The 26147-nt window shown below is 38.3% G+C and overlaps 1 protein-coding gene across 2 annotated transcripts in view; it reads right to left on the reverse strand.

The window, feature by feature from the left end:
- The window catches only part of LOC114648389 (kelch-like protein 29), an 839883-nt gene that overhangs the window by 322025 nt on the left and 491711 nt on the right, over positions 1–26147 (reverse strand). For both annotated transcript variants that reach the window (XM_051924932.1, XM_051924931.1), the window contains one exon: positions 1031–1178. In XM_051924932.1, the coding sequence (XP_051780892.1) occupies positions 1031–1178 (148 nt within the window). The remainder of the gene's footprint in view (positions 1–1030; positions 1179–26147) is intronic.

The raw sequence follows: 26147 nt of genomic DNA on the forward strand, positions 1-26147 counted from the left end.
TTTTCAGGACTTCCAAGTAGTAAGCAGCATTCACGGTCTGTCCTTGCGGGACAAACTCGTAGTGGATGATCCCCTTCACTTCGAAGAAGGCAATGAGCATGGTCTTCGTCTTCAATGCGTACCGTTGCTCTAACGAACTTTCCATTCCGCCGTGTAACGCACTACCGCACAGGGGTTCCCGTCAAGGCCGTGTGAAGCCAACACCCACTGTCGCCGTCAAGTGGGGCGCGCGGCAAGGTACGTTCGCGTCAGAACAAAATGAGGCTCATTACTTTTGAATCCTACCCTGTATATTACTGTGACTATCTACTAACAACATGCCACCCAAAAAAAAGGACACGTCAAGTAGGACAAAAGACACAGACAATCAAATTCTACTGTATATAAGCAACATCTCCTGGAAGAACAGTCAGCTCAGCAAGTAAACATCAACAAAAGAAAGGCTGAAAGACAAAGAAAAATACGAGCAAATAGATGGCATTTACTTGTCAGAACCAGTATTCAGCCACGGTCAGTTATATGTTACATTATCAAGAGTTAGAAGTTTTCAAAATGTTGTTGTCAAGGTTGTAGATGGTCCTGAACAAGGCAAACTTTTGCCTAACTCAGACAGAATATTTATAAGAAATGTTGTCTATAATGAAATTTTTATAGAAAAATTTCATGAGGTAAAAAAAATAGAAAATTTTTCCTAAATATCTTCTTCAGATATTGTGTATTGCAGATTGTTACAAACTTTTACACTAAGGCAATATTAATTATACTTACTGTATTGTCATATACGTTTCTATTTTATTTTTATTATTATTTTACTTTAGGCTTCTTGCAAAAATATTTTTGACAAAAAAAAAATTAAGACAAGAAACAGAATGAGGTCAAGGTCCCTTGCCATTTAATATAGTGTAGACTGTTCCTACTAATGTTTATGCACTACTGTTCTAGCGCCCGTTATTATAACGGGCTTAATGTCTAGTGATTCTAATAAAGAAAAAGAGACAGAGAGAGAGACAGACAAAATAGGCATACCAACCTGTGCTTTCATTTTCTCTCATCTGTTTAACTGGTGGCTCATCTGTCTCCCAGGGTGTGGACTGGTTGACTGGAGTTTGCCCCCACCGTACAGAAGGAGCCAGGATCGGGCCCTGGGACTGGCTTTCCCCTGGCGACATGCCAGATACCTGCAACAGAAATGAGGAGAAACTCTTTTACTTAAATTTTATTTCAATTAGTTGACTGCCCCCCAGGGAACTTTTATATTAATCTCTTCCACTTACAGTGACTTAAGTTCACATTTAGTTAGTCTCTAATTATTAGCTTTGTGTAGATCAATGGCATCAATAGACCACACACATAATTCAAACATTGTCACAGGGACCATGATCCATAAAATGTTCATTTTAATAAATAAGCCACAGTGCTCTGTCGATAAAAGAAAGAAACAGTGCTGTCACTGTAAAATGTATTTGTAATGAGGAACAGTATTGATATTTACCCTGAATGGATTTTCCCCTTTTAGTCAATAAATCACTAATAGCTGTAAAATGAAGCTAAACAACAGTGACGGCAGCACTACATATACAAATCATGCAAAATTTAACTTTACCACACCAAAGTCTACTGAAGTTCACCTTTAATGTTATTGTTTCAATGTGAATGCTATTATGATTAAAATAATTTAAGAAGTATTTAAAAATGTGTTGTAGCTACCTGTAACTATACTGTTTCATTAAGAACTTGGAAATTTTTCTTGATGGAAAAGCAGCAATTATTTAAAAACAATAAAACAGAAGAACTCTGAAATAAAATGGGATATTCTGTAGTTTACCATATATGTAGAAACTCTAAAAACAGCACTTTTCACTTCAGTTACAAAAACTTAAAGGGTACTGTACATGTACACAAACACTGAGATACCAAGGTTAAACACCCAAAGCAGGGAAAAGGAATTGAGAATCTTATAGCTGAACATGGTTAGGAGCAGACTTTTGCCAGGCTTCAAAGTGGTCATTGCCATATTTTGCTAGGTTCTCACTGACATAACTGGACTTCTTTGCTAAAAGAACTGAGTTGACAGACACGCAACTAGCAAGACCCCTTCCCATAACTTCCTTCTACAATGACACTTAATTTGGTTGACATATTCCGCAGTTCTACATTTAGCAAATATTTGGTTTCTTACTTTCTGAATTTCTTACTTTCTGAATTTCAAATGATACCCAATGGTGTTAATCAAAGATGAGGTGATGTCTTTGCTTAAGCTTATAACCACACACTTGAACCCATGCTGACTCTAATGGACATACACATGCACCTATAAACAGGAATGGATTTGTACTGACAGTAGGACTCTAATCACTTTTTAAAAATCATTTAAAAGCATTCATCTATTCTTTAGCTTTCCTGTTAGAAACCTCACCAACTACCTTTAGGCATGAAAGTTTCTCACTCCTTAAAGCTGTTCAGATTAGGCACTCTATGAACAAACAACCCACCCCCCACCCCCCCAAACACCCTGGGGGAGGGAACACTAACACAAAGATGCACTCTTCTAAGCCAATATTTGTGCCAGTGAATGGGCCGGGTCTGACAAAAGATGAGAATCTCAGAGCCTAAACACTTGTGCCAGAAAGGAAATACATTTCCACACAGCAATGGACAGGTTCTTTAAAAGCCTACTACAATTAAAACTGCTCTAACAATGTCATAATAAATCAGAGCACAGTAGCTAGTAAATAGTCAAAGAATTTCTTTCTCATGTTTGATTATTACTCTAAAAAGTACATGATCAACTGTCTGGCAAACTTCAATGTTACAAGCTTTTGACTAAATTGGATTGAACAAAAAATTGGGTTACAGCCTAACAGTCACACTCAGATTCCAAAACAAAGACACTAAATGTTAAGGCAATAAAGAAACTCCACAAAAACTCTAAATGACTTAAGAACATACAAGTCTGGGTTCCATGATTGATCCACTTGGTGTCATATCTTTTTATGTCAATATATAAACTATATGTAATTATCCTATTTATACATTTTTTGTGTGTATCAATAAATTGTAATATTGTTTTAAGATTCAGTTTCCTTAATATACATTCAGTAGAGAGAACAGTAAGGAAAATAAAATGGCAGCCTCACAAAAATATCTCATTAATTATAAATATCACGAATAGCACAGTCAATCATTTATTAATTGATTGATTAATATCAATTGCTCCATTTCTCTTTCACATACCAAAGTTCTCATACCTACTTAATCTAATTCAGAGTCAGTGGAAAGCTAAAGCGTTTCCAAGCACCACTGGGCAGAGGACTGGAAGCAACCCTGGACAGCATACCAGTACACTGTTCTGCAAGGCCACAGGTTTCAAGCAATTATCTAGCTTTAGGTGGAAGGGGGCAACTAACCCACAATGAAACAGCAGGTGTCACGAGGTGCCCTTGGGTGAAATTTAAGTCACTAAATAAGTTAATAATTTGTAAAGCACAATGAATTAAGAATACACATAGGAAATCGTGAAGACAAGAGAAAGCTTGCAAACTCTGCTAAGAAAGATAACAAAAATTAAACCCAAGTCTCAGAAAATTAGTCAATTTACCACCTTAAAACCCATATTAAAAATATAAAATCAGCATGTAATAATTTTCAGCAAGTCCCGGGAATATGATAAAAGGATGTCTAGATCAATACTAATTTGTTAACAAACTAGTAAAATACAAATAACATAATAGTCAGTCTTGAAGCTTATGCTAAAGGTTTGTCTTTATAAACTCCCAAGTCTCCACACATTTTCATATTTATCTATAATAAAGCAATAAGAATGAAAGCTATAGCCCATTCTTTGTCTGTGATAATATGATGGTAGAGATTTTTAGTGTCTGTAAGAATACCTTTAGCAATGAAGTTAGAATGTTATAGATATATAAACTTTTTAAAATATAATTATTTAGCACGTTTACTGGTTCTTTTCTAATTAAGAGACAATCATCAGCCATACCAAACTTAAGCCTCCACTAGTAAATTAGTTTCAAATGTTAGAAGTATATCTGCATTACTAGTGTCCACTTAGCAATGTTGTGATGTTTCTAACATCTTTCTAAGTTATCTTACAGCCACAGAGTTCTAAATCATTCTTAACAAATTCCACAGTTGTTTCAAAATACTAATTAAATTTTGGCCACTTTGACAGCACAAACATTAAAATTAAAGGTGATATTAGAAAAAGATTATTTAGGAAGCATTAATAGTATATTGAATTGTTTACAACAAACATATTATGCTAGCATTTTCATAAAACATTTCAAACTCACTTCATCCAGTCCAGGGTCATTACTGGCTAGGTGAAAGGCAGGAAACAACCCTGGACTAGGTGTCTGTCCATCACATAACCCTCTCTCACGCACACCTAGACATGTTCCTGCCTGTTATCACCTATTATTCTAGGCATCATGTGTTTTGAGGTTGTGGGAGGAAACCCACACAGATTCACACAGTATGCACAGACTTCACACATAAGACAACCAGGTGTGGGATCTGAAATCAGGACACTGGATCTGTGAGGCAATAGCACTAAACCCATGATGCCATCACACAGGCAAGGGAGGATCATCTTTAAACAGCTGGTCAAAGTAGCCAGCCCAGCGGGTCTCAACTGCAGAGACGTCCATAAGGAGTGTTCCATCACCTGCCCTGACTGTGACTCTCCAAGGAATTGCTTCGATTCCTCTGTAAGCTGGATGTCGGTCGCTAGACCATAGATGGTGTGTCAGTTGCTCACAGATTCCTCTAATAAGTGCCTCTTTATCTTCCCTCAGAGCCCTTGCAGCCATTCTTTTCAGTTCTCTGTACAGAGTTGACATCAAGGCATGCACTGCGACTCCACTCGATAATATCCAGGATGCCTTGCAAGATGAAATACCTCCTTTTGGGAACCCCGGCAACACCAACACAACCCTCAGCAAACCTTGTCACAAAAGGTCTCCCACATCACATTAGGATCAGCAGTTGCACCCATGTGTACAAGTTCCTCAAACAAAATGCTTGCAAACAGCCCGATCTTGGAGTCTGGCAAAGTCCAGCCTCATTCTCCTAGAAGTTGCTGGCCTTCTGGACCTAAGCTGGATCTTCAGAGTAGCAACAAGTTTTTGGTCAGAATTCACAAACTGGGCATTTCTGTATAACCTGCAGTTTTGTAACAGCCTAGAGCATCTGCCCACAAGGATGTAATTGATTTCCTTCACTGCACCACCAGTATTGGAAGTACCAAAACCAATGATGATCCTCAGGGCGCTGAAAACAGGATCCAGCGATCCACAGCCCCTGACCTTTTGCAAATTCAAGAAACATGGAGACACTTACACCATGGTTACCTGACCCATGGGGACCAACACAATCCTCTTAGGCAGCCCTGTGGTCGCACTGAAGTCATCCATAACCAAAGTGTCACCTCGTAGGCACTCATTAACCACTGAGTGCAGTTGTGAATAAAATGTCTCGCTCACCGAGACATCAGTCACTGTGGTCGGAATATACAGTACACTGAGACAACTGACAGGGCACCCAGAGAGTGTCTTAATCTGAGTCTCATAATACACTTATTGAAAAGAGTGACATCGGACACAATTGGAAGGAGCCGATCCGCCACAGCAACAGCTACTCCCCGAGTATGACAGCCTCTAGATCGACCAGACCAATAAAAATTGTAACCACCTACAGAGATCTGGCCATTTCCAGGTCTGCATAACTCAGAGAGTTCCACCACTGAAATGTGGAGTTTATGAAGCTTCTCCGACAGCACAGGAAGGTGATTGTCATGCTGGAGAGACAAGACATCCCACGCGTCTACCCAGATGGGCCACCTCAAATTAGGACCCAAGTGCTGCCATGCAGCAGGTGACGCCTCAGCACCACAACAGTTCTGATTCCCAACAGGCCTGACCCATTGGCTCGCCAGTGATTTTGACTCTTCAAGGAATGACACTTCCAAGGGCTTTCCCCTATCTTTTTCATACTGCGAGCAGCCTTCCTGTGGTCAGATGCAATAGAGTTATTCCCACGGAGAGCAGACAGGGGTCCTGTCAGCCGTTTCAAAGCTGTGTGAAGTTTTTATGGTGGCTACAGTGCCAGGCCTGCCTCCAGCCCTCAGGTTTTCCCTGCAAGTTGGAGGACTGCTTGCAGGGCCAGATGCAGTTTAACGTCATGTAAAAGTGGGTAAATTGTTTATTTCCCTAGACTTCTCAGGGCTGTGAAGACTAACTATGATTTTAAGCCATCTGCAAGTTAAGCAATATAAACACCAATGTTGAACCCAGTACTCAAAATGCGGTATACTCAAGTTTAAATGCTTCTGACACATGGATATTCAAAATGCCACAAAACAAACTTGCCCTTCTTTTTGTCTTGTGTTACATACTTTGGTCAGAGCACCATTTTAATTTCTGTTCATCACCATGTTTTCTAAACTGTACTGAGGCCAGTAAGATATGATGCCAAAAATTGAAAGGCATCTGATTTAAGTTTGAAATGTAATCTCTGCACTGTTAAAATGTGACAGACAAATTAAGCATATGATGAGAGAGCCAATAACTGATGATGATGAGAATAATAATAAAATATACAATAATAATAATAAAAATAATAATAATAAAATATAGGCTGTTATATCAGAATTTTGAAAAAAAAATATTTAGGAATTGGCAAAAAATAAAATTAGTGCTGTTCAGAATGACCTAGGAGAAACCCAGTGTGAATAAGGGTAAATTTGTGTATGAGTATGCCATGCAATGGACTGGCATGCCACCTATGATTGGCACTTAATCTATCCTGTCAGGACAAGCTCTGCTTCAACACTAATGGAAAAAGAAGAATGCAATTTGATTTAATAATGAGTTTCTGTTTGAAAGAAGGGGTGAGGATTTGACTTGGTTACAGCTTCATGTTTCAGATGATATACAGGCCTTTTAAGGTCAGGCAAGCCAAAAAATAAATTCCAGTGAATTGTAATACTTTGCATTTGTAACATGTGCATCTTCAGATGCAACAACCTTACTGTATATCCTTTTTTATTTTTTATGGTTATAAAATAACACAAGAATGCAAGAAAGATTATTTACATGAGGTATAAAAAAATAAGTCAAGGAGTTAATGACAATAAAATGCACTTTTTCTTGAAACTACCACAAGTAATGCAGTTATACAGCAAACTCATTTTTCCCAGATGTGCTATTAATACGATGAACAGATGGCATTTCTGTGACTCTGCAGAAACAAAGCAGACCCCAGCAAGGCTTTGACACTGGAACACCAGTGAATGGACTCGAAAAAATGGTCCTCCTACAAATCTGATCATTATCCCTGAAGTAAAACCATTATAATAGGAAAATTTTCTAGAAGGAGCCATTTTTAATGCTTCATGTTAACACCATCACCATTACATCTACATGGGAACACACTGCAAAGAATACACAAACAGCAGCCTTACTGTATTACATTGACATCAATTCTAGAAGTGAGTTAAGTAGTAGAATGATTTGGCATGTACTTTTACGGTCCACCTCCATGATCAGTGGGCCAAAACACCAGATTATCCATTAATTTTGTTGTTGCTTAAATGTATACACCAGATAAGTTACTTTATTTATATTGTTAATTTTAATAATGCACACAATTCAATTTAATTAACATCCCCCACTATAACACCTAAAGTCAGCCCTTAGAAATGCCATGACTTATTTATTAGCACTCTTTCTTGCATAGTACTGTATACATACATTACGGAACTCGCTCCTCAGCCCATGAATGAATAAAATGATTTTCTTTTTCTCTTTCTTTGGTGTTTATTACAATCTGTTCTCCCTTTAAATTATATTGATTACTTACTTTATTCTTTCTCCTTGCCTTGAGCAGAGGAAGCTGTTCTGTTAGTGTAATGTGTTTCATTACGGAACAGGCAATTTCCAGCCACACACAAGCCTTTTTTAAAGTAGTACCTCCAGAAAAATAAAGGATGATAAAATTTCATTGTGCCAGTAACAAATACGATAAAAGACAAAAGACTCATATTCTCACTACAGTCAATGACCATGAAGTGCAACAAGAATTTTGACAAGATGAAAATAGAACATATATTTTTATATAAAGAATGTATCATTTCAGAATACAGTTCATCTTAACATAGCAATTAACGTACATAACAGATCTGAAAAAGCAATATCGAAAATAGCATACATCAGCAGGATTTAGATTGCTACCATATGCAGAATTTCTAAAACTCCTGGGAAAGTGGACACATGTATTCTCTCTCTAATGCCAGCTGAGTCCAAGAGCCAGGAAGTGCAGCTGATATATGATTCAATGTAAGCAGACAAAAACATGCGAGAGTAACACTTTTTTTTTTTTTAAACAAAAAAACATCTCTAAGATCAACACTTGAAGAAGTGCATAAGAGTCCTACCACCTGAAGGGCAATTCAACAACACTTGAATATTGCTGCAGTTATGTATTTTAATCATAGAAAAGCATTTTGGAACAAAACATTGGAAAAGCTGATCATAGCTCAATAATGTTATATGAACAGCCTACATTTTCACCATGGACTGTTACCACTATGGGATCTACACAAGTGGTAGGTTTGCTGTATTTTTACCTCTTGCTTCTAGAAACAGTATTAAACAAAATAATAATACAGTAATCCCTCCTCCATCGCGGGGTTGCGTTCCAGAGCCACCCGCGAAATAAGAAAATCCGCGAAGTAGAAACCATATGTTTATATGGTTATTTTTATATTGTCATGCTTGGGTCACAGATTTGCGCAGAAACACAGGAGGCTGTAGAGAGACAGGAACGTTATTCAAACACTGCAAACAAACATTTGTCTCTTTTTCAAAAGTTTAAACTGTGCTCCATGACAAGACAGAGATGACAGTTCCGTCTCACAATTAAAAGAATGCAAACATATCTTCCTCTTCAAAGGAGTGTGCGTCAGGAGCAGTGACTGTCAGAGAGATAGAGAAAAGCAAACAAATCAATAGGGCTGTTTGGCTTTTAAGTATGCGAAGCATCGCGGCACAAAGCTGTTGAAGGCGGCAGCTCACACCCCCTCCGTCAGGAGCAGAGAAAGAGAGAGAGAGAGAGAGAGAGATAGAGAGAGACAGAGTTTGTTTTTCAATCAAAAATCAATACGTGCCCTTTGAGCTTTTAAGTATGCGAAGCACCGTGCAGCATGTCGCTTCAGGAAGCAGCTGCACAGAAGGTAGCAACGTGAAGATAATCTTTCAGCATTTTTAGACGAGCATCCGTATCGTCTAGGTGTGCAAACAGCCCCCCTGCTCAATCCCCCTACATCAGGATCAGAGAAAGTCAGCGCAAGAGAGAGAGAAAAGTAAGTTGGGTAGCTTCTCAGCCATCTGCCAATAGCGTCCCTTGTATGAAATCAACTGGGCAAACCAACTGAGGAAGCATGTACCAGAAATTAAAGGACCCATTGTCCGCAGAAATCCGCGAACCAGCAAAAAATCCGCGATATATATTTAAATATGCTTACATATAAAATTCGCGATGGAGTGAAGCTGCGAAAGGCGAAGCGCGATATAGCGAGGGATTACTGTAATGATTACTGCCTTGGAAGTTCAGTAGGCTCCTAGCCTAAACACAGGTTAAAGTTGATTTCACTAGTATTATTGATAATACATTGGGTCCTTTGTTATCTGCACACTAAATACAACATATGCATATTAATGCACTGCATGACTCTGAACTCGAATTAGTAAGTTCTTGAGTGATTTAGCATTGTCATTAGCAGCAGTAAAGTCACATCAATAGCTTATTGCTAGGATATATACGGCTGAAGGATGGGAGCAAACATTTCTCAAGTGGGGAAAGTATTATCCTAATGGCAGTATTACCCCAAAAACATTTACAATTATTAACCGTAACTACTCCATTCAAACTGGCGTGCAATACAAAATGAAAATTAAACTACATTGTGGACACTATAGCAGCGGAAAAAGTTAACTTTCATTTTTTCTGTACCAAAAATAAGGAAGCTGATTGGATGTGCTTTCTACTTACAGGTATGCAAGCAACTCTCTACTACTATATTTAGCTATTGTTATAGTTGCTTTGATTCAACTATTTTAGCTAATTTGATATTTAGGTGCCTGGGTTTTTATATCTATAAAGGCTTGTGTTTTTTCACTCTTCTTTTTTCAAAGTAATAATTATTTAGCAGGTGCTAAAAATGGGTGGCTCTTTTGTTCAGATTTATAGACATACCTGATAATACTAACACATTTTCATGGTACATACAGTAGTTCCATATCTTCTTTTTTTGCAAATCATGGCAGAAATCTTTCTGAAAATACAAATAGGAGCTGCTCCGTGTCTAAAATTAGATTAGATCAGATTAAACTGAAATTTATACTGAAAGCAGAACACACATTCACCTCATTAACAATGCTGGCCCACCTGACTGTGATCCCTGCAATTCAGCTCTTCACTCATTTGTCAGCTGTTGTACAGTTAATGTTTCCCATTTCTCACTTACACTACTAATCCACCACATGAGCCACACTCTAGATTAAGGAAAAGGAAAAACATGAACTACATGAGGCTGCCATGTTGCTCAAGGCTTACTCATTAGAAAAAAATGCAAAGAAACTTTCGAGAATAGGATGGAAACTAGGAAAGAGAGATATATGACCAATTACATACTCCTTTTTCATCAAGTTGAATTTGCTATTCTGTAATTTTATGCCAAATACAAGGAAAACAATAACACAGGGCTCAACCATGTTTTACTAATAATGAAATGCTTCCACTAATGGATTAAATGACAACAGGTCACTGGAGTCCTTTGTGACTACAGAATGCTCATTCACCCAAAGGGGAAGATTTACAAGTCCGTTGCTAACCTGGTTGCCTTATATGGATCAGTATATTGGCCAGTGACAGTGAAGCATGAGCAAGTCATCTATGTCACAGAGATCCGAATGCTCTGGTGGTCACTTGGCCTCACTCAACAGGACCATGTCCTGAATGAAGATGTCCACAAATTCTGCAGCAGTAGTCCATACTCAAAGATGCGGGAGGCAGGGCTATGATGACATGGCCACGTGGTACAGAGCAATGAGCATTCAGTTGCGAGAAAGTGACTAAGCCTTAACCTAAAGGATGAAAACAAAAGCGATGACTCAACCGACTTAAGGAAGATATGTGTTGTGTCAATGCCACCCCCAGGGATGCTTTGGATTAAGCCAAGTGAAGGCAGATGGGCAGATGAACAGTGCAGGGAACCCTGTTACTGCACAGGACAAACACTAGTAAAGAAAAATACTTAAATTTCATTTAATGATTTGATAAAAGGCCACTGATTTTGGATGAGTCGTGCAGTGGTTAGATACTAGGGCTAAACAGTAGCCATCTATACTGAATATCACATGCTTGTTACATAGATCTTTATCCCTGACTTGGCCCAGCTTTCAGTGCTTGTATACGTCTGCCATCAAGGACACCAATAAACCAAGCTACTGAAAACAGGACTCATAGAACAGTAACATTTATTTAATAGAACAGGCAAACATTTCAATTGAATAGTCTACATAACAATCACAAATCCTTAATCCATGTTGGGGACCAGGGCCAATCCCAGTAGTGACAAGCGAAAAGTAGGACACAGCCATGGACAGGAAGGAGGCCAGTTCATCACTGGGTCTACTCACATATACCTATAGTTTAAGTCACTAATATTCGCCCAAAGAACCTAGATGTGTGTTTATGGTTATGTAAGAGAAAAATCTAAGTACTAACTCTCCCACACACCCACACAAGAAAACATGACAACTTCACATTGGCAACCTCAATAAAAAATAATGGGCTTCATCTGTACTACTTGTTGTTTTGGGTTGTAGAAATAGTTGTTTCTTTGGTGTGGTTTCTAAACGTGGGCTTACCCCTCAGCCCTAGATCACTTGTTTTTGCCCATTAAACACAGCATCTAAAACTTTCAGGGTTCCATGTTACGTGGTTGCTGCCAGAGTAGGGGTAAAGTCTCCAGCACACATATAAAGTTAATATCACATACAATTAAAGTATATTAAAACAGGAAGAGACAAGAAAAAAACAGTACATTTTAGTTATTGCAGTTCTTATAAATTAGCAAACTAATTGGGATTAATAAAGTATCTATCTATCTATCTATTATATACAATGATACATAAGTACAGGGACATACACACATCCAGCAGATGGCCAAATCTTCAGGATTAGATTATGCAGATATTTTATAATAATAAAAAAAAAAGTATAACTTTGAGGAACTATGGCTTATTTCTTTTAATGCTGTGAAAGAACATCAGGATTTTCAATTAATTCAAAATATAAGTTTGGACTAAATGATTAGTGAAAAGAACAAATAAAGACAAAGGATAATGACATAACAACCCAAATAAGGATTGATTAAATGCAAGATGAACAAGGTCAACAGTTTAGCATAGCCTTTCAATAAACAGCAATCAAGCAGAAAGACATGAGCGATAATAATCCCCCACCTACACACCCGCACTCACTTAAGGCTTTATTCAATAGCAGGCAGCATGATCAAAAGTTGAGGCGCAGGAGTAGAAATTGAAACCACAAGGTCACTGTTTCAAATCACACCACTGATGTGTTTGCTATTGTGAGCAAATTAATTGATGCGCCTGGACTCTTAACTGCATCTCAAGTACTATGGGATTGGAGTTTACAATAAAAGCTGCTAAGACTTCATTCATTAACAACTGTCTAGAAACAAAACTGGACAATCTATTCATACTAAACACATAAAGGCAAGTGAATAGAGTGCTTAAAATTATATGTTCCTCATATAGCCAAAACAGCTACCAGCAATCGAGTGAGTTAGAAGATTTTAAAATGGGGAATTCGTTAGTAAATGGGTTCAGGAAGAATGAATGTTAACTAAACGAGAGCTGCCTTCTAATCCAATTAATGTTAACAAGCTCCAGTTTGAGAAATTCTATAACTTAACTGAGCAATACAACTATTATTATCTAAAACTTGATACTTTGAGACCAAGGATTACCTAAGGAAGCCCAGCAAAACATTTTAAGTGTCTTTTCACACTAGGTTTATTTATATATACTGTATACAAATTTATAAAAAAACACTTTAGTTCAACTGGTCACATCCTTTCATGTGAAAAAATAGTTCAGCCCTTTTAACTCAATCATTACGATGAGGGAGTGACCTGTCTTTTCGAGGTTATTCTTATTTTTTGGTTGCCTATGAATTTTTCATTTGACACTGTTGAAAAGGAAAAAAAAACTTAGACATATAACTTCAAACCTTAGTACATCTTCATTATTAAAACTGATGTGAAAATTTCAACGATGCATTTGAGACATTTATTTTGTACAGAAACCCTGGTGGAAATTTTGTGGAATAATAAAATCCTACAAATGTGGTTTTTGCACAAACAAAAAAAAATGTTTACAGAAAAATAAGCAGTCTCCTCACTTGGGGATAATGAGCTGTCAAAACTTCCATGTTATAAGCAGTACTTCTTCAACAGACAGTAGGACAGACTTTTCACATGTAATGGGCAACTAATTGAGAGACACACTCACTCACTGTACATAGGAAATAGTGTAACAAGAAAATATGACCTGCAGCAAAAAAAAAAAAGCTCTGTGGTGTGAGAGCTAAACACAGTAACCCACTTCATACTTTGACTGACATGCCTCTTATTTATTCTATAAATATTACATTCAGGTTATGTCTAATTTATAAGTCTAAAATAATTTCAAAACTTTAAGTATCTGGTGAATTTACTGGGAAGTTAAACTCATGCTAAAATTTAACACATTACAACATAGTTTAAACACAGGCAAGAGTTTTATGGCTAGATATGAGAACTGTTTGCATCTCTCAGAAAAATCCAGACAATCTGACTACAGATCTACATTTTACTGAAAAACTCATCAGAAACTTCAAACTACTTTGGTGGGCAATTATCTTATCAAAAGATCTTGACTATACATTGTTCTCCTCTCTTGCTAAATGAATCTTAGCCTGGAGAGATCTATTAATTTTTTACATCTAAGATGTCTCACTTAAAAATTTTTCCAATGCTGTATCTGTCCTAGTGTCTATATAAAAACAGGGAATTCCAGTTTCTGTATTACATCTCACCTGAAGAAGGGGCTTGAGTTGTCTCAAAAACCTGGAAATTGTAATCTTTTTAGTTAGCAAATAAAAGGTGTCATTTTGCTGGACTTCTCACTACATTCATAATGGCTAACACGGTAAAATACCCTAGTACTACTGGTTATAGAAGGAACACAGCTCTGAATTAACATGCATAGACCCCTAGTGTCTGATGTGATATGTGTACCACTTCAATTAGTAGATTGGATTGCTTTAACTTTAGAATCTATATGTTTTAAAATGCTACACAATTAATGGAATAACTTTGTACCAAAGCATAATTGTTTAGCGATGCTTCCCGATTGCAGACTTCACCTAATTTACTGTTCAAAAAAAAAAACAAAAACCCAAAATTTTTAGTCTCTTAAGTCTTAGTCTAACCAGCACAAGATGTATGAATATAACTTGAAATGCTACACTGTAAAAGCGAAATATAAGAACTCTACAGTTAATTTATTAGCCAAGGCAGTTTTAAACACTATCTATCTATCTATCTATCTATCTATCTATCCATCTTAACCAGTTTAACAACATGCTTTCCATGCACAGAGGCCATCTTAACTTGGGAGAATTTTACATGTGACGACACTGGTGGAAAGCACTGCTGTAGACCCTATTCTGAGACTATAGAGATATAGGAAACATTCTCTCCCAAGTAATCTTCCTCTGCCTGTACTAGAAAAGCTCACTGCTTAATGTCCCTCAGTGACACAGAATATCAGTGTCAGGGTTCAAATCCTATCAAAGTAATTCAGACTCAGCAGCAGTAGCTTTAATATTATTTAAGAAAAGTTGCAATTTTCCCCAATAATCGCATATCTGTGATTTCTATCTGTGATATAATATCTGGGGAAAGACCCATTTTTCCTTGATTTACTCCTCTGCTCCACAGTTTAAAAGTATAAATCAAATGATGCAGACGTGATAAAGTTGCACATTGCAGACTTTCAGGGCATTTGAATACATTTTGGTAACAGCAAGTATTCATGGTCCCCTCATTTCAGGACACTATAAAGTTTGGGACAATTGGCATCACATGTCTTTGTGATTACTCAGGGGTGTTTCATTGCTTCATTAGTGCAGACATCAGATAATTAGGCTTGCTTGTACCTACAGACTACCTTTGGCATCAATAGCTGTCATTGTTCAACATAAGGACAAGAGCTGTGTCAATGAAAGTCAAAGAAGCCATTATGAGCCTAATAAACAAGAATAAAACAATTAGACACACTGGTGAAAACCATAGGATTACCTAAATCAACTGTCCAGAATATCATTAAGAAGAAGTAATGCACTGGTGAGCTCAGTCATCGCAAAGGGACTGGTAAGCCAAGAAAGACCTCCACTGGAAATGACAGAAGAATCCTGACTATGGGAATGAAAAAGCCCCAAACACCTGTCCAACAGATCAGAAACAATCTCCAGGTGGCAGATTTGTATGTATCAGAGACTACTATCAGCAGAAGACGTCATGAACAGAAATACAGAGGGCACACTGCAAGATGCAAACCACTAGTTAGCCACAAAACCGGGATTGCTAGATTACAGTTTGTAAAAAAGTACTTAAAAGAGCTTACATAATTCTGTAAAAACATCTTGTGGACAGACAAGACAAAGTTGAACCTATATCAAAGTAATAGCAATAGCAAAGTGTGGAGACAGAAAGGAACTGCCCAGCACTGACAACCAGTTCATCTGGTAAACATGGTGGTGAGGGTGTTATGGCTTAGGCATGCAAGGCTGCTACAGGTACTGGCACACCTATCTTTACTGATGATGTAACTGATGTAATGAATTCTGTGGTGTACAGAAATATCTTTGCTCAAGTTCTAGTAAACACCTCCAAACTCATTTGATGGCACTTCACTGTACAATAAGATAACAATCCCAAATGCTCTGCTAAAAACACAGCACAGATGTTTTCAATGCTAAAAAATGGAAAACCCTTGAATGGCAAAGTCAGGTACCCAATTATTGAGCATGCCTTCCATATGACAAATAGAAAACAAGAGGAAGAAATGCCAAAACAAGCAGGAAATGAAGAGGGGTACATTAGAGGCTTTACAGAGCATCACCAGAGACAATACTCAGCACCTGGTAATGTCTATAATTCACAGAAATCATGCAGTTATTGCATACAACAGATATGCAACAAAATACTAAATTTGACTGCTTTATTATAACTACCATTGTTAGGTCCCAAAAATTATGGTGCTGTGAAATGGGGGGACCATGTAGAAAAAGTATTGTCATTTCCACATGGTGTAACCAAAGTGTATTTAAATACCCTTAAATCAAGTCAGCAACTTTCAATTTAATCACATCTGAATTGTTTGATTTCTAATTTTAATTTTAAAGAAACAATGTGTCTTTGTCCCAAACATTATGGAGAGACCTAACATACCTAATTTGTATACAGTGGAACCTCGGGTCACAAACGTCTCAGACCACGTACAAATCGGGTTACGACCTTAAAGTTCACCAAACTTTCGCATCTGTTCACGACCACACACTCGGGTGACAAACAAGCCAGTTTCTCTTCCGGTTCATACGCGCCAATGATTTCCGCACATGATCAGTCTCTCACTGTGTATTCCCTGTGCAGCGAGCGAGAGAGAGAGAGAGGGCTGGCTGCGTAAGGCCGAGAAGGCAGTTAAAGAATGCACCGGGCTTGTTTTTAAAGAGACTGAGTCGAGCATTGTTTTAACCTCGTTGTATTTAATGAAGACTTTTTTCTATTGGATTTTAACCTCCACTTCACTTGTTTACAGCGAGCGGTTCGTAGCGTGCATTGTTTCAATGTTCCTTTTCTTGGTTGTTTATTAAATTATGGATTTTTCAAATGTTCATGTCTTTCCCTGTGCTTAAAACTCATTAAAGAAAAAACTGTTTACAACGAGTGGTTCGTAAGGCTATAGCGTGAATTCTTGCAATGTTACTTTTCTCTGTTCAAGGTTTTCTCAGTGTTATTCAATGTTTTTACATTTAGTTTACTATTACGCTGTGCGTTCTATGGTATAATTAACTATTTTTATGCTTAGAAATCTTTAAAAAAAATACATTTACATACAGTTCGTACGGTCTGGAATGGATTAATTGTATTTACATACAATCCTATGGGGGAAATTACTTCGGGTCACAACCAAATCGGGTTACAACCAGAGTTCTGGAGCAAATTACGGTCGTGACCCGAGGTTCCACTTTTTAATCGGAGTATAGCATCAAGTCAATGAAACTTGTGGGATATTGATCTGGTCAGTTAAGTAGCAGAGGGGGTTGTTAATCAGTTTCAGCTGCTTTGGTGTTAATGAAATTAACAACAGGTGCACTAGAGGGGCAACAATGAGACGACCCCTAAAACAGGAATGGTTTAACAGGTGGAGGCCATTGACATTTTCCCTCCTCTATCTTTTCTGACTGTTTTTTCATTAGGTTTGCATTTGGCTACGGTCAGTGTCACTTCTGGTAGCATGAGGTGATACCTGGATCCTACAGAGGTGGCACAGGTAGTCCAGCTTCTCCAGGATGCCACATCAATATGTGCAATGGCCAGAAGGTTTGCTGAATCTCCCAGCACAGTTTCAAGGGCATGGAGGAAATTCAAGGAGGCAGGCACTTACTCTAGGAGAGCTGGACAGGGCCGTAGAAGGTCCTTATCCCTTCAGCAGGACCAGTATCTGCTCTTTTGGGCAAGGAGGAACAGGATGAGCACTGCCAGAGCCCTACAAAATGACCTCCAGCAGGCCGCTGTTGTGAATGTCTCTGACCAAACAATCAGAAACAGACTCCATGAGGTTGGCCTGAGGGCCCGATGTCCTCTAGTGGGCCCTGTGCTCACTGCCCGGCACTGTGGAGCTTGATTGGCATTTGCCATTGAATACCAGAATTGGCAGGTCCACCACTGTGCTTTCACAGATGAGAGCAGGTTCACCCTGAGCACATGTGACAGACATGAAAGGGTCTGGAGATGCCATCGAGAATGTTATGCTGCCTGTAACATCATTCAGCATGACCGGTTTGGTGTTGGGTCAGTGATCGTCTAAGGAGGCATATCCACAGAGTGACGCACAGACCTCTACAGGATAGACAATGGCACCTTGACTGCCATTAGATATCGGGATTAAATTCTTGGACCCATTGTCAGACCCTGTGCTGGTGCAGTGGGTCCTGGGTTCTTCCTGGTGCATGATAATGACCGACCTTATGTGGAGAGAGTATGCAGGCAGTTCCTGGAGGATGAAGGAATTGATACCATTGACTGGCCCCCATGCTCGCCTGACCTAAACCCTCAGTAAGGCCCTGGTCCAGATCTGGGAGGTAAACCCCCAGGTCACCATCCGTCGTCTCATTAGGAGCATGTGCCGACATTGTCAGGCATGCATACAAGCACATGGGGGCCATACAAACTGCTGAGTACGATTCTGATTTGCTACAATGAAATTTCGGCAAAATGGACTAGCCTGCCGCATCATTTTTTCACTTTGATTTTCTGGGTGTCTTTGAATTCAGACCTCTGTAGGTTGATAATTTTCATTTCCCTCAAATGATGTGGCATCCTTTTTGTTCTTAACACATTACCCATTCCATATCAGTATTGATATCCAGCAGGATTTTTTTCCCCATTGAGTGTTTTCAAAGTGTTCCTTTAATTTTTTTGAGCAGTTTACATTAGATATGTTTCTATCAATTGACCGTTGATCTAAATAGACCAATTCTCACTACAAATAGTTTGATCTGATTGTGACTCAGTATCAGCAGATACTCAGTATTAAATAACTCGAATTAGGCTTGGTGGACAAAAAAATAGATTCATTAAGGACATCTTATATATTTCCTTGTGAAAGTATTCAACTCCCACCCCTTGGAGTTTTCCTGTTCTGTCATATTACAACCTGGAATTAAAATGGATTTTGGGGAGTGAACACCATTTGATTTACACAACATTTCTACCACTTTGAAATTACAAAATATTTTTTTATTGTAACACAAACAACAATTAAGCAAAACAGAAATCATAAATGTGCATAGGTATTCAAATTCCAAATTCAATACTTTGTAGAGCAACCATTTGCTGCAATAAATAGTTGCAAGTCTCTTGGTGAGTGTCTCTATTAGTTTAATACATCTGGCCATTGGTATTTTCCAGCTCCTTCAAGTTAGATGGGTTATGTTGGTGTACATGCCACAGATTCTCAATTGGATTGAAGTCTGTGCTTTGACTAGGCCATTGCAAGATAGTCAAATGTTTCCCTTTAAACAACTCCAGTGTAGTTTTAGCAGTATGTTTAGGGGCATTACCTTGCTGGAATGTGAACCTTTGTCCCAGTCTCAAATATCTGGCAGATTGAAAACAGGTTTTCCTCAAGAACTGCAGTGGCATTTAGTGCCAATCATCTTTCCTTCAATCCTTATTAGTTTTCCTATCCCTGCCGACAAAAAACATTCCACCATCATGTTTCACTGTGAGAATTGTGATCTCGAGGTGATAGATGTGTGCCACACTTGGCATTTCCCATGATAGCCAAAAAGTTCAATTTTAGTCTCATCAGACCAGAAAACCTTCTACCATGTATTTGGAGAGTCCCCAACATGCTATAGGGCAAACTCCAAATGTGTTTTGTTACTTTTTCTTTAGGCAATGGTTTTTTTTCTGGCCACTCTTCTATAATGTCCTGCTCTGTGAAGTGGATGGCTTAAAGTTGTCCTATGGATTGGCACTCCCATCTCCGCTGTGGATCTTTACAGCTCCTTCAGTGTTATCCTCGGTGTCTTTGTTGCATCTCTAATTAATATTCTCCTTTCCTGGTCTGTGAGTTTTGGTTGGGTATCCTACTCTTGTCAGGTTTATAAAGGTGACAGATTCTTTCCATTTTGTAAAAATGGATTTAATGGTGCTCCATGGAATGCTCAAAAATTGAAATAATTTTTTATAAGCCAACCCTGATCTATACTTCTTCACAATTGTGCCTCTGACCTGTTTGGACTGCTCCTTGGTCTTCATGTTGCTTGCTTAATGTTGTTACAGAGTCAGGTGCCTTTAAGAATAGGTCTCTTTACACAGATATCATCTAAAAAATAAAGTGATACTTTGATTACACACAGGTGTATATATACACACTCACAAGCCACTTAATTAAGTACAACTTGCTAGTACAGGGTTGGACCCCCTTTTGTCTTTAAAACTGCTATAATTCTTCATGGCATTGATTCAACAAAGTGCTGGAAACATTCCCCAGGGATTTTGGTCCATATTGACATGATAGCATCACACAGTTGGTGCAGATTTGTTGGCTGCACATCCACAATGTGAATCTCCCATTCCACCACATACCAAAAGTGCTCCATTGATTGAGATCTGGTGACTGAGGAGGTCGTTTGAATACAGCAAACTCATTGCCACGTTCAAGAGAACAGTTTGAGATGATTAGAGCTTTGTGAAATGGCACAATATCCTGCTGGAAGTAGTCATCAGAAGATGGGTACACTGTGGTGATAAAGGGATGGACATGATAAGCAACAATATTCAGATAGGCCGTGGCATTTAAACAATGCTCAGTCACTAGTAAGGGGCCTAATGTGTGTCAAGAATATATCCCTCACAACACTACACCACCAACACCTGCACCATGGCAGGATGGATCCATGTTTTCATATTGTTAACATCAAATTCTGCCCCTATCATCCAAATGTCATAGCAGAAATCGAGACTCAACAGACCAGGCAACATTTTTCCAATTTTCTCTTGTCCACTTTTGGTGAGTCTGTGTGAACTGTAACCTCAGTTTCCTGTTCTTTGCTGACAGGAATGACGCCTGGTGTGATCTAATGCTGCTATAGCCCATCCACTTCAAGGTTCAATGTGTTATGTATTCAGAGATGCTCTTCTGCAAACCTTGATAGTAACGAGTGATTATTTGATTTACTGTTGCTTTTCTATCAGCTTAAATCAATCTGGCATCAACAAGGCATTTTCACTCAGAGAACTGCCACTTACTAGATATTTTCCTTTTTTCTGACCATTCTCTGTTTACCCTAGAGATGGTTGTGTATGAAAATCCCAGTAGATCAGCAGTTTCTGAAATACACAGACCAGCCTGTCCGGCTGGCACCAACAACACCATGCCATGTTCAAAGTCACTTAAAGCATCTTTCTTTCCCATTCTGGTGCTCAGTTTGAACAACTGTCTTGACAATATCTACATGCCTAAATGTATTAAGTTGCTGTGATTGGCTGATTAGATATTTATGTTAACAAGCAGTTAAACAGGGGTATATCAAATACTGCGGCCAGTGAGTGTGTGTGTGTATATGCAGTATATATATATTATATATATATATATATATATATATATATATATATATATATATATATATATATATATATATACAGTGGTGTGAAAAACTATTTGCCCCCTTCCTGATTTCTTATTCTTTTGCATGTTTGTCACACAAAATGTTTCTGATCATCAAACACATTTAACCATTAGTAAAATATAACACAAGTAAACACAAAATGCAGTTTGTAAATGGTGGTTTTTATTATTTAGAGAGAAAAAAAAATCCAAACCTACATGGCCCTGTGTGAAAAAGTAATTGCCCCCTGAACCTAGTAACTGGTTGGGCCACCCTTAGCAGCAATAACTGCAATCAAGCGTTTGCGATAACTTGCAATGAGTCTTTTACAGCGCTCTGGAGGAATTTTGGCCCACTCATCTTTGCAAAATTGTTGTAATTCAGCTTTATTTGAGGGTTTTCTAGCATGAACCGCCTTTTTAAGGTCATGCCATAGCATCTCAATTGGATTCAGGTCAGGACTTTGACTAGGCCACTCCAAAGTCTTCATTTTGTTTTTCTTCAGCCATTCAGAGGTGGATTTGCTGGTGTGTTTTGGGTCATTGTCCTGTAGCAGCACCCAAGATCGCTTCAGCTTGAGTTGACGAACAGATGGCCGGACATTCTCCTTCAGGATTTTTTGGTAGACAGTAGAATTCATGGTTCCATCTATCACAGCAAGCCTTCCAGGACCTGAAGCAGCAAAACAACCCCAGACCATCACACTACCACCACCATATTTTACTGTTGGTATGATGTTCTTTTTCTAAAATGCTGTGTTCCTTTTACGCCAGATGTAACGGGACATTTGCCTTCCAAAAAGTTCAACTTTTGTCTCATCAGTCCACAAGGTATTTTCCCAAAAGTCTTGGCAATCATTGAGATGTTTCTTAGCAAAATTGAGACGAGCCCTAATGTTCTTTTTGCTTAACAGTGGTTTGCGTCTTGGAAATCTGCCATGCAGGCCGTTTTTGCCCAGTCTCTTTCTTATGGTGGAGTCGTGAACACTGATCTTAATTGAGGCAAGTGAGGCCTGCAGTTCTTTAGACGCTGTCCTGGGGTCTTTTGTGACCTCTCGGATGAGTCGTCTCTGCGCTCTTGGGGTAATTTTGGTTGGCCGGCCACTCCTGGGAAGGTTCACCACTGTTCCATGTTTTTGCCATTTGTGGATAATGGCTCTCACTGTGGTTCGCTGGAGTCCCAAAGCTTTAGAAATGGCTTTATAACCTTTACCAGACTGATAGATCTCAATTACTTCTGTTCTCATTTGTTCCTGAATTTCTTTGGATCGTGGCGTGATGTCTAGCTTTTGAGGTGCTTTTGGTCTACTTCTCTGTGTCAGGCAGCTCCTATTTAAGTGATTTCTTGATTGAAACAGGTGTGGCAGTAATCAGGCCTGGGGGTGGCTACGGAAATTGAACTCAGGTGTGATACACCACAGTTAGGTTATTTTTTAACAAGGGGGCAATTACTTTTTCACACAGGGCCATGTAGGTTTGGATTTTTTTTCTCCCTAAATAATAAACACCATCATTTAAAAACTGCATTTTGTGTTTACTTGTGTTATATTTGACTAATGGTTAAATGTGTTTGATGATCAGAAACATTTTGTGTGACAAACATGCAAAAGAATAAGAAATCAGGAAGGGGGCAAATAGTTTTTCACACCACTGTATATGAGTTTGAGGAATCAGAGGAGGGCTGTATGTATGCAAGTCTGTTTCTAAAGTCATGTAGTATACACATCAAACTTTTAAATTTCCTTTTATAGCCAAATTCTAACTTCTAATACATTATAAACAAAGTTGAAAGTAGAGAATAACAAAGTGCCAAAGAAAATTATGGAGGAGGTAAAATTCAATGTGTTCTTCCCACAAATCACTAAATTCTTTTAACTCTTCTGCACAAAGCAAAAAACAAGAGAGATGATCATCAGTGTTTTGGCATAAGGTCACACAATGAATAGCTGGATATTAAACCAACATTATCTTTGGAAATAAAAAAATGATTAAATATGCCTGCTAAAAATCTCTGAAATACAATCTAAAAATTCAGGCTGCTGAAGTGCTACTTTGAGACAATGCTTTTGAAATTTAACTTAAAGATGTAGTGTTAGAGGAATTACTGCCTTCTTGGTGACATTAATAATGCAAAGTCAGTTAACAGTGAAAAACTGGGCTTCAGGCAGTATCTGTATACCAGGTGCTTTTTTTTGGCTCATGTTTACTATTCACACACAATTATTATGCTATAGAAATGGGCTTGGACTTCTGTTCCCCCTCTATTTGTTAATAATGAAATGCATACTACAAAAGCTTAAAACTGAGTGTGGCATCTGGGGAAGACTATGTCTTACACAGTTTCAGGATAGCAACAAGAAAAATATGAAGAAATGCAATATGCATGCAAGTAATTAAGATTAATACAGAATTATAGCCACCAGTTAGAAAAGCGCACACTGCGCACAGGTACTTGGCTGGGTGATCAAGTACGAATGCTTAATCCAGTTAATGCACTGAACATCTGCTAAGCACAATAAATAACTATATAAACACAGTTATCCGTTAAATAGATTTTTGACCTTTTTTATAATAGGCAAGGATATTTTATATTGCAGTTCTCTTTGCATGTGAATCTTGTTGCAGTAACTCTAAATGGCAGTCATTTGTATTTTATATTCACCCACAGACAATTTGTTTTGTTACACATTTGTTAAATAAAGTTTTATAGTAAGATGAACTACAGATTCTGTAGAGCAAATTCAAAGAAAGATTACTTTTGTGAGTAATTAATGCAAAATATCCAGGTAATTCCATAGGATTCACAAAACCTTTCCTCCAACTGTATATCAAATGTGTCTAATACTCAGATAAGGCAAAGGAAAATCTGCATAGATGGGTGGAAGCACTGTAGTAGGAAAGCAACATGCAGCATACAGCACTCTTGTAGACATATACTTTACTATAATGGACTACTGCGGAAGAGGAAAATAAACGTGATCAGGATGACAAGCTCTTGGAAGTAGTAACCTATAAAAAAAGGTCAGCGAGGGGCCAATGACCATACTTCTCTACAGCGAACTATCTTGAGTTGCATCCTCTGTATCTTTCCATTTCTTTTTTTATTGTTCCACATCTTTGGTTGTTGTGTAATTCTACTGTCATTGTAATCAGTGATGACCAAGTCTTCTTCAACCTACTGGCTTTTGTTTCATTACTTGAACTGTCAAGACATGCTGGCATTTTTCTCTTCAGGTGTCCAAACAAATTTAGCCATTTGTTTGATAATATTCAAGGCCAGTTGTTGACATTTCCACTGATATAAACTGGCACTGCAGACATTATCTTGCCAATTAAAACCATGGATATATACTGGAAGAGCTTGCTTTAAAAACCATCTACTAGCTTTGCCACGTGCCTGTTAAAAACACAATTTTTTGTTTCATATCTTAATATCGAGGTCATTTGGATATAGAGTACTCAGTTTTGTTACTTTTTTGCTCTTACAGTGCTAAACACACATTAGGAAGCATTTTCCATTTGTATACACCACATCAATCTATGACAGTGTTTCCCAGCCTTTTTTCTGTTGTGGCACACATTTTGTAACCAAAAGCATCCCAAGGCACATCACTGTTCTACTAACCACAAACACACAGCATTTAGTGAGCACTTTGGGGGCATCTCCATGCTGCTTTGACCATCCCTCTCTGCCTCAGAGCCAACTTGTACACCCACTATCCACTGGCCCTGTGAGACTCACAGCCTTGACAGATGGACGCTAGCAGCCTGGACATGTGTAAGAAGTGCTCTAGGTGTTGTGTCTGCAATATAGCGATTGCGGAGCTGCTTTTAGGTACTCCTGTCCTCCTCAGACAGGTCTCAACCACCTCAGGAGTTAGTCTCTCTCAGGTTCATCTGCATGGGCGCTACACTATTACTTCCACTGCACACCTGAGTAGTTTTCACAGCGCATCACTATGCCATAGCACACTGGTTGAAAAACACTACTATAAAACATGTGTCACTATTATTATGCACGTTGCAGGCACAATAGCATATTTCAATAAAATATAAGAGACATTTAACTATGTTTTGGTACTGGGAGAAGCAGGAAAACATATACAGAGAGGACGTCTGCAGCTTTGGAGAAAATGGTAAGTTACAAAACAACATGTTATATGACTTCACAGCTGTAGTGGTAGAAGACAGCTACAGTGTTATAGTGCACTACAGTTGTGGTGGCCCTAAATATCACTATGGCTCATGATTGTATGGATGACATTTGCACTTCACCTTAATCACAACATTAGGTTTCAAGAGAAGACTACTGTCCAACACACACAAATATTTTAATCATTACTGTGATGAAAGGTCCTTCAATTAACTCAATATTCTCATTCTGTTGATTGTTCTTAATTTGCAAAGAAGAAATTGAACAAAGCACCAAGGTGCTATGGCAGAAATGGACAACTAAGGCTTTGTAATGCAGCAAAGATTATACAGTACGACTTCATGCAGACTTTTTATATACACTGCATACAGCTGCACTTTCAGAATATGAGTGGGAAGAGATGTACCCATAGAAGGAATGCTGTTACATTAACTGTTGATTTC

The sequence above is a fragment of the Erpetoichthys calabaricus genome, chromosome 3 (assembly GCF_900747795.2).
Source record: "Erpetoichthys calabaricus chromosome 3, fErpCal1.3, whole genome shotgun sequence".
Lineage (NCBI taxonomy): Eukaryota > Metazoa > Chordata > Cladistia > Polypteriformes > Polypteridae > Erpetoichthys > Erpetoichthys calabaricus.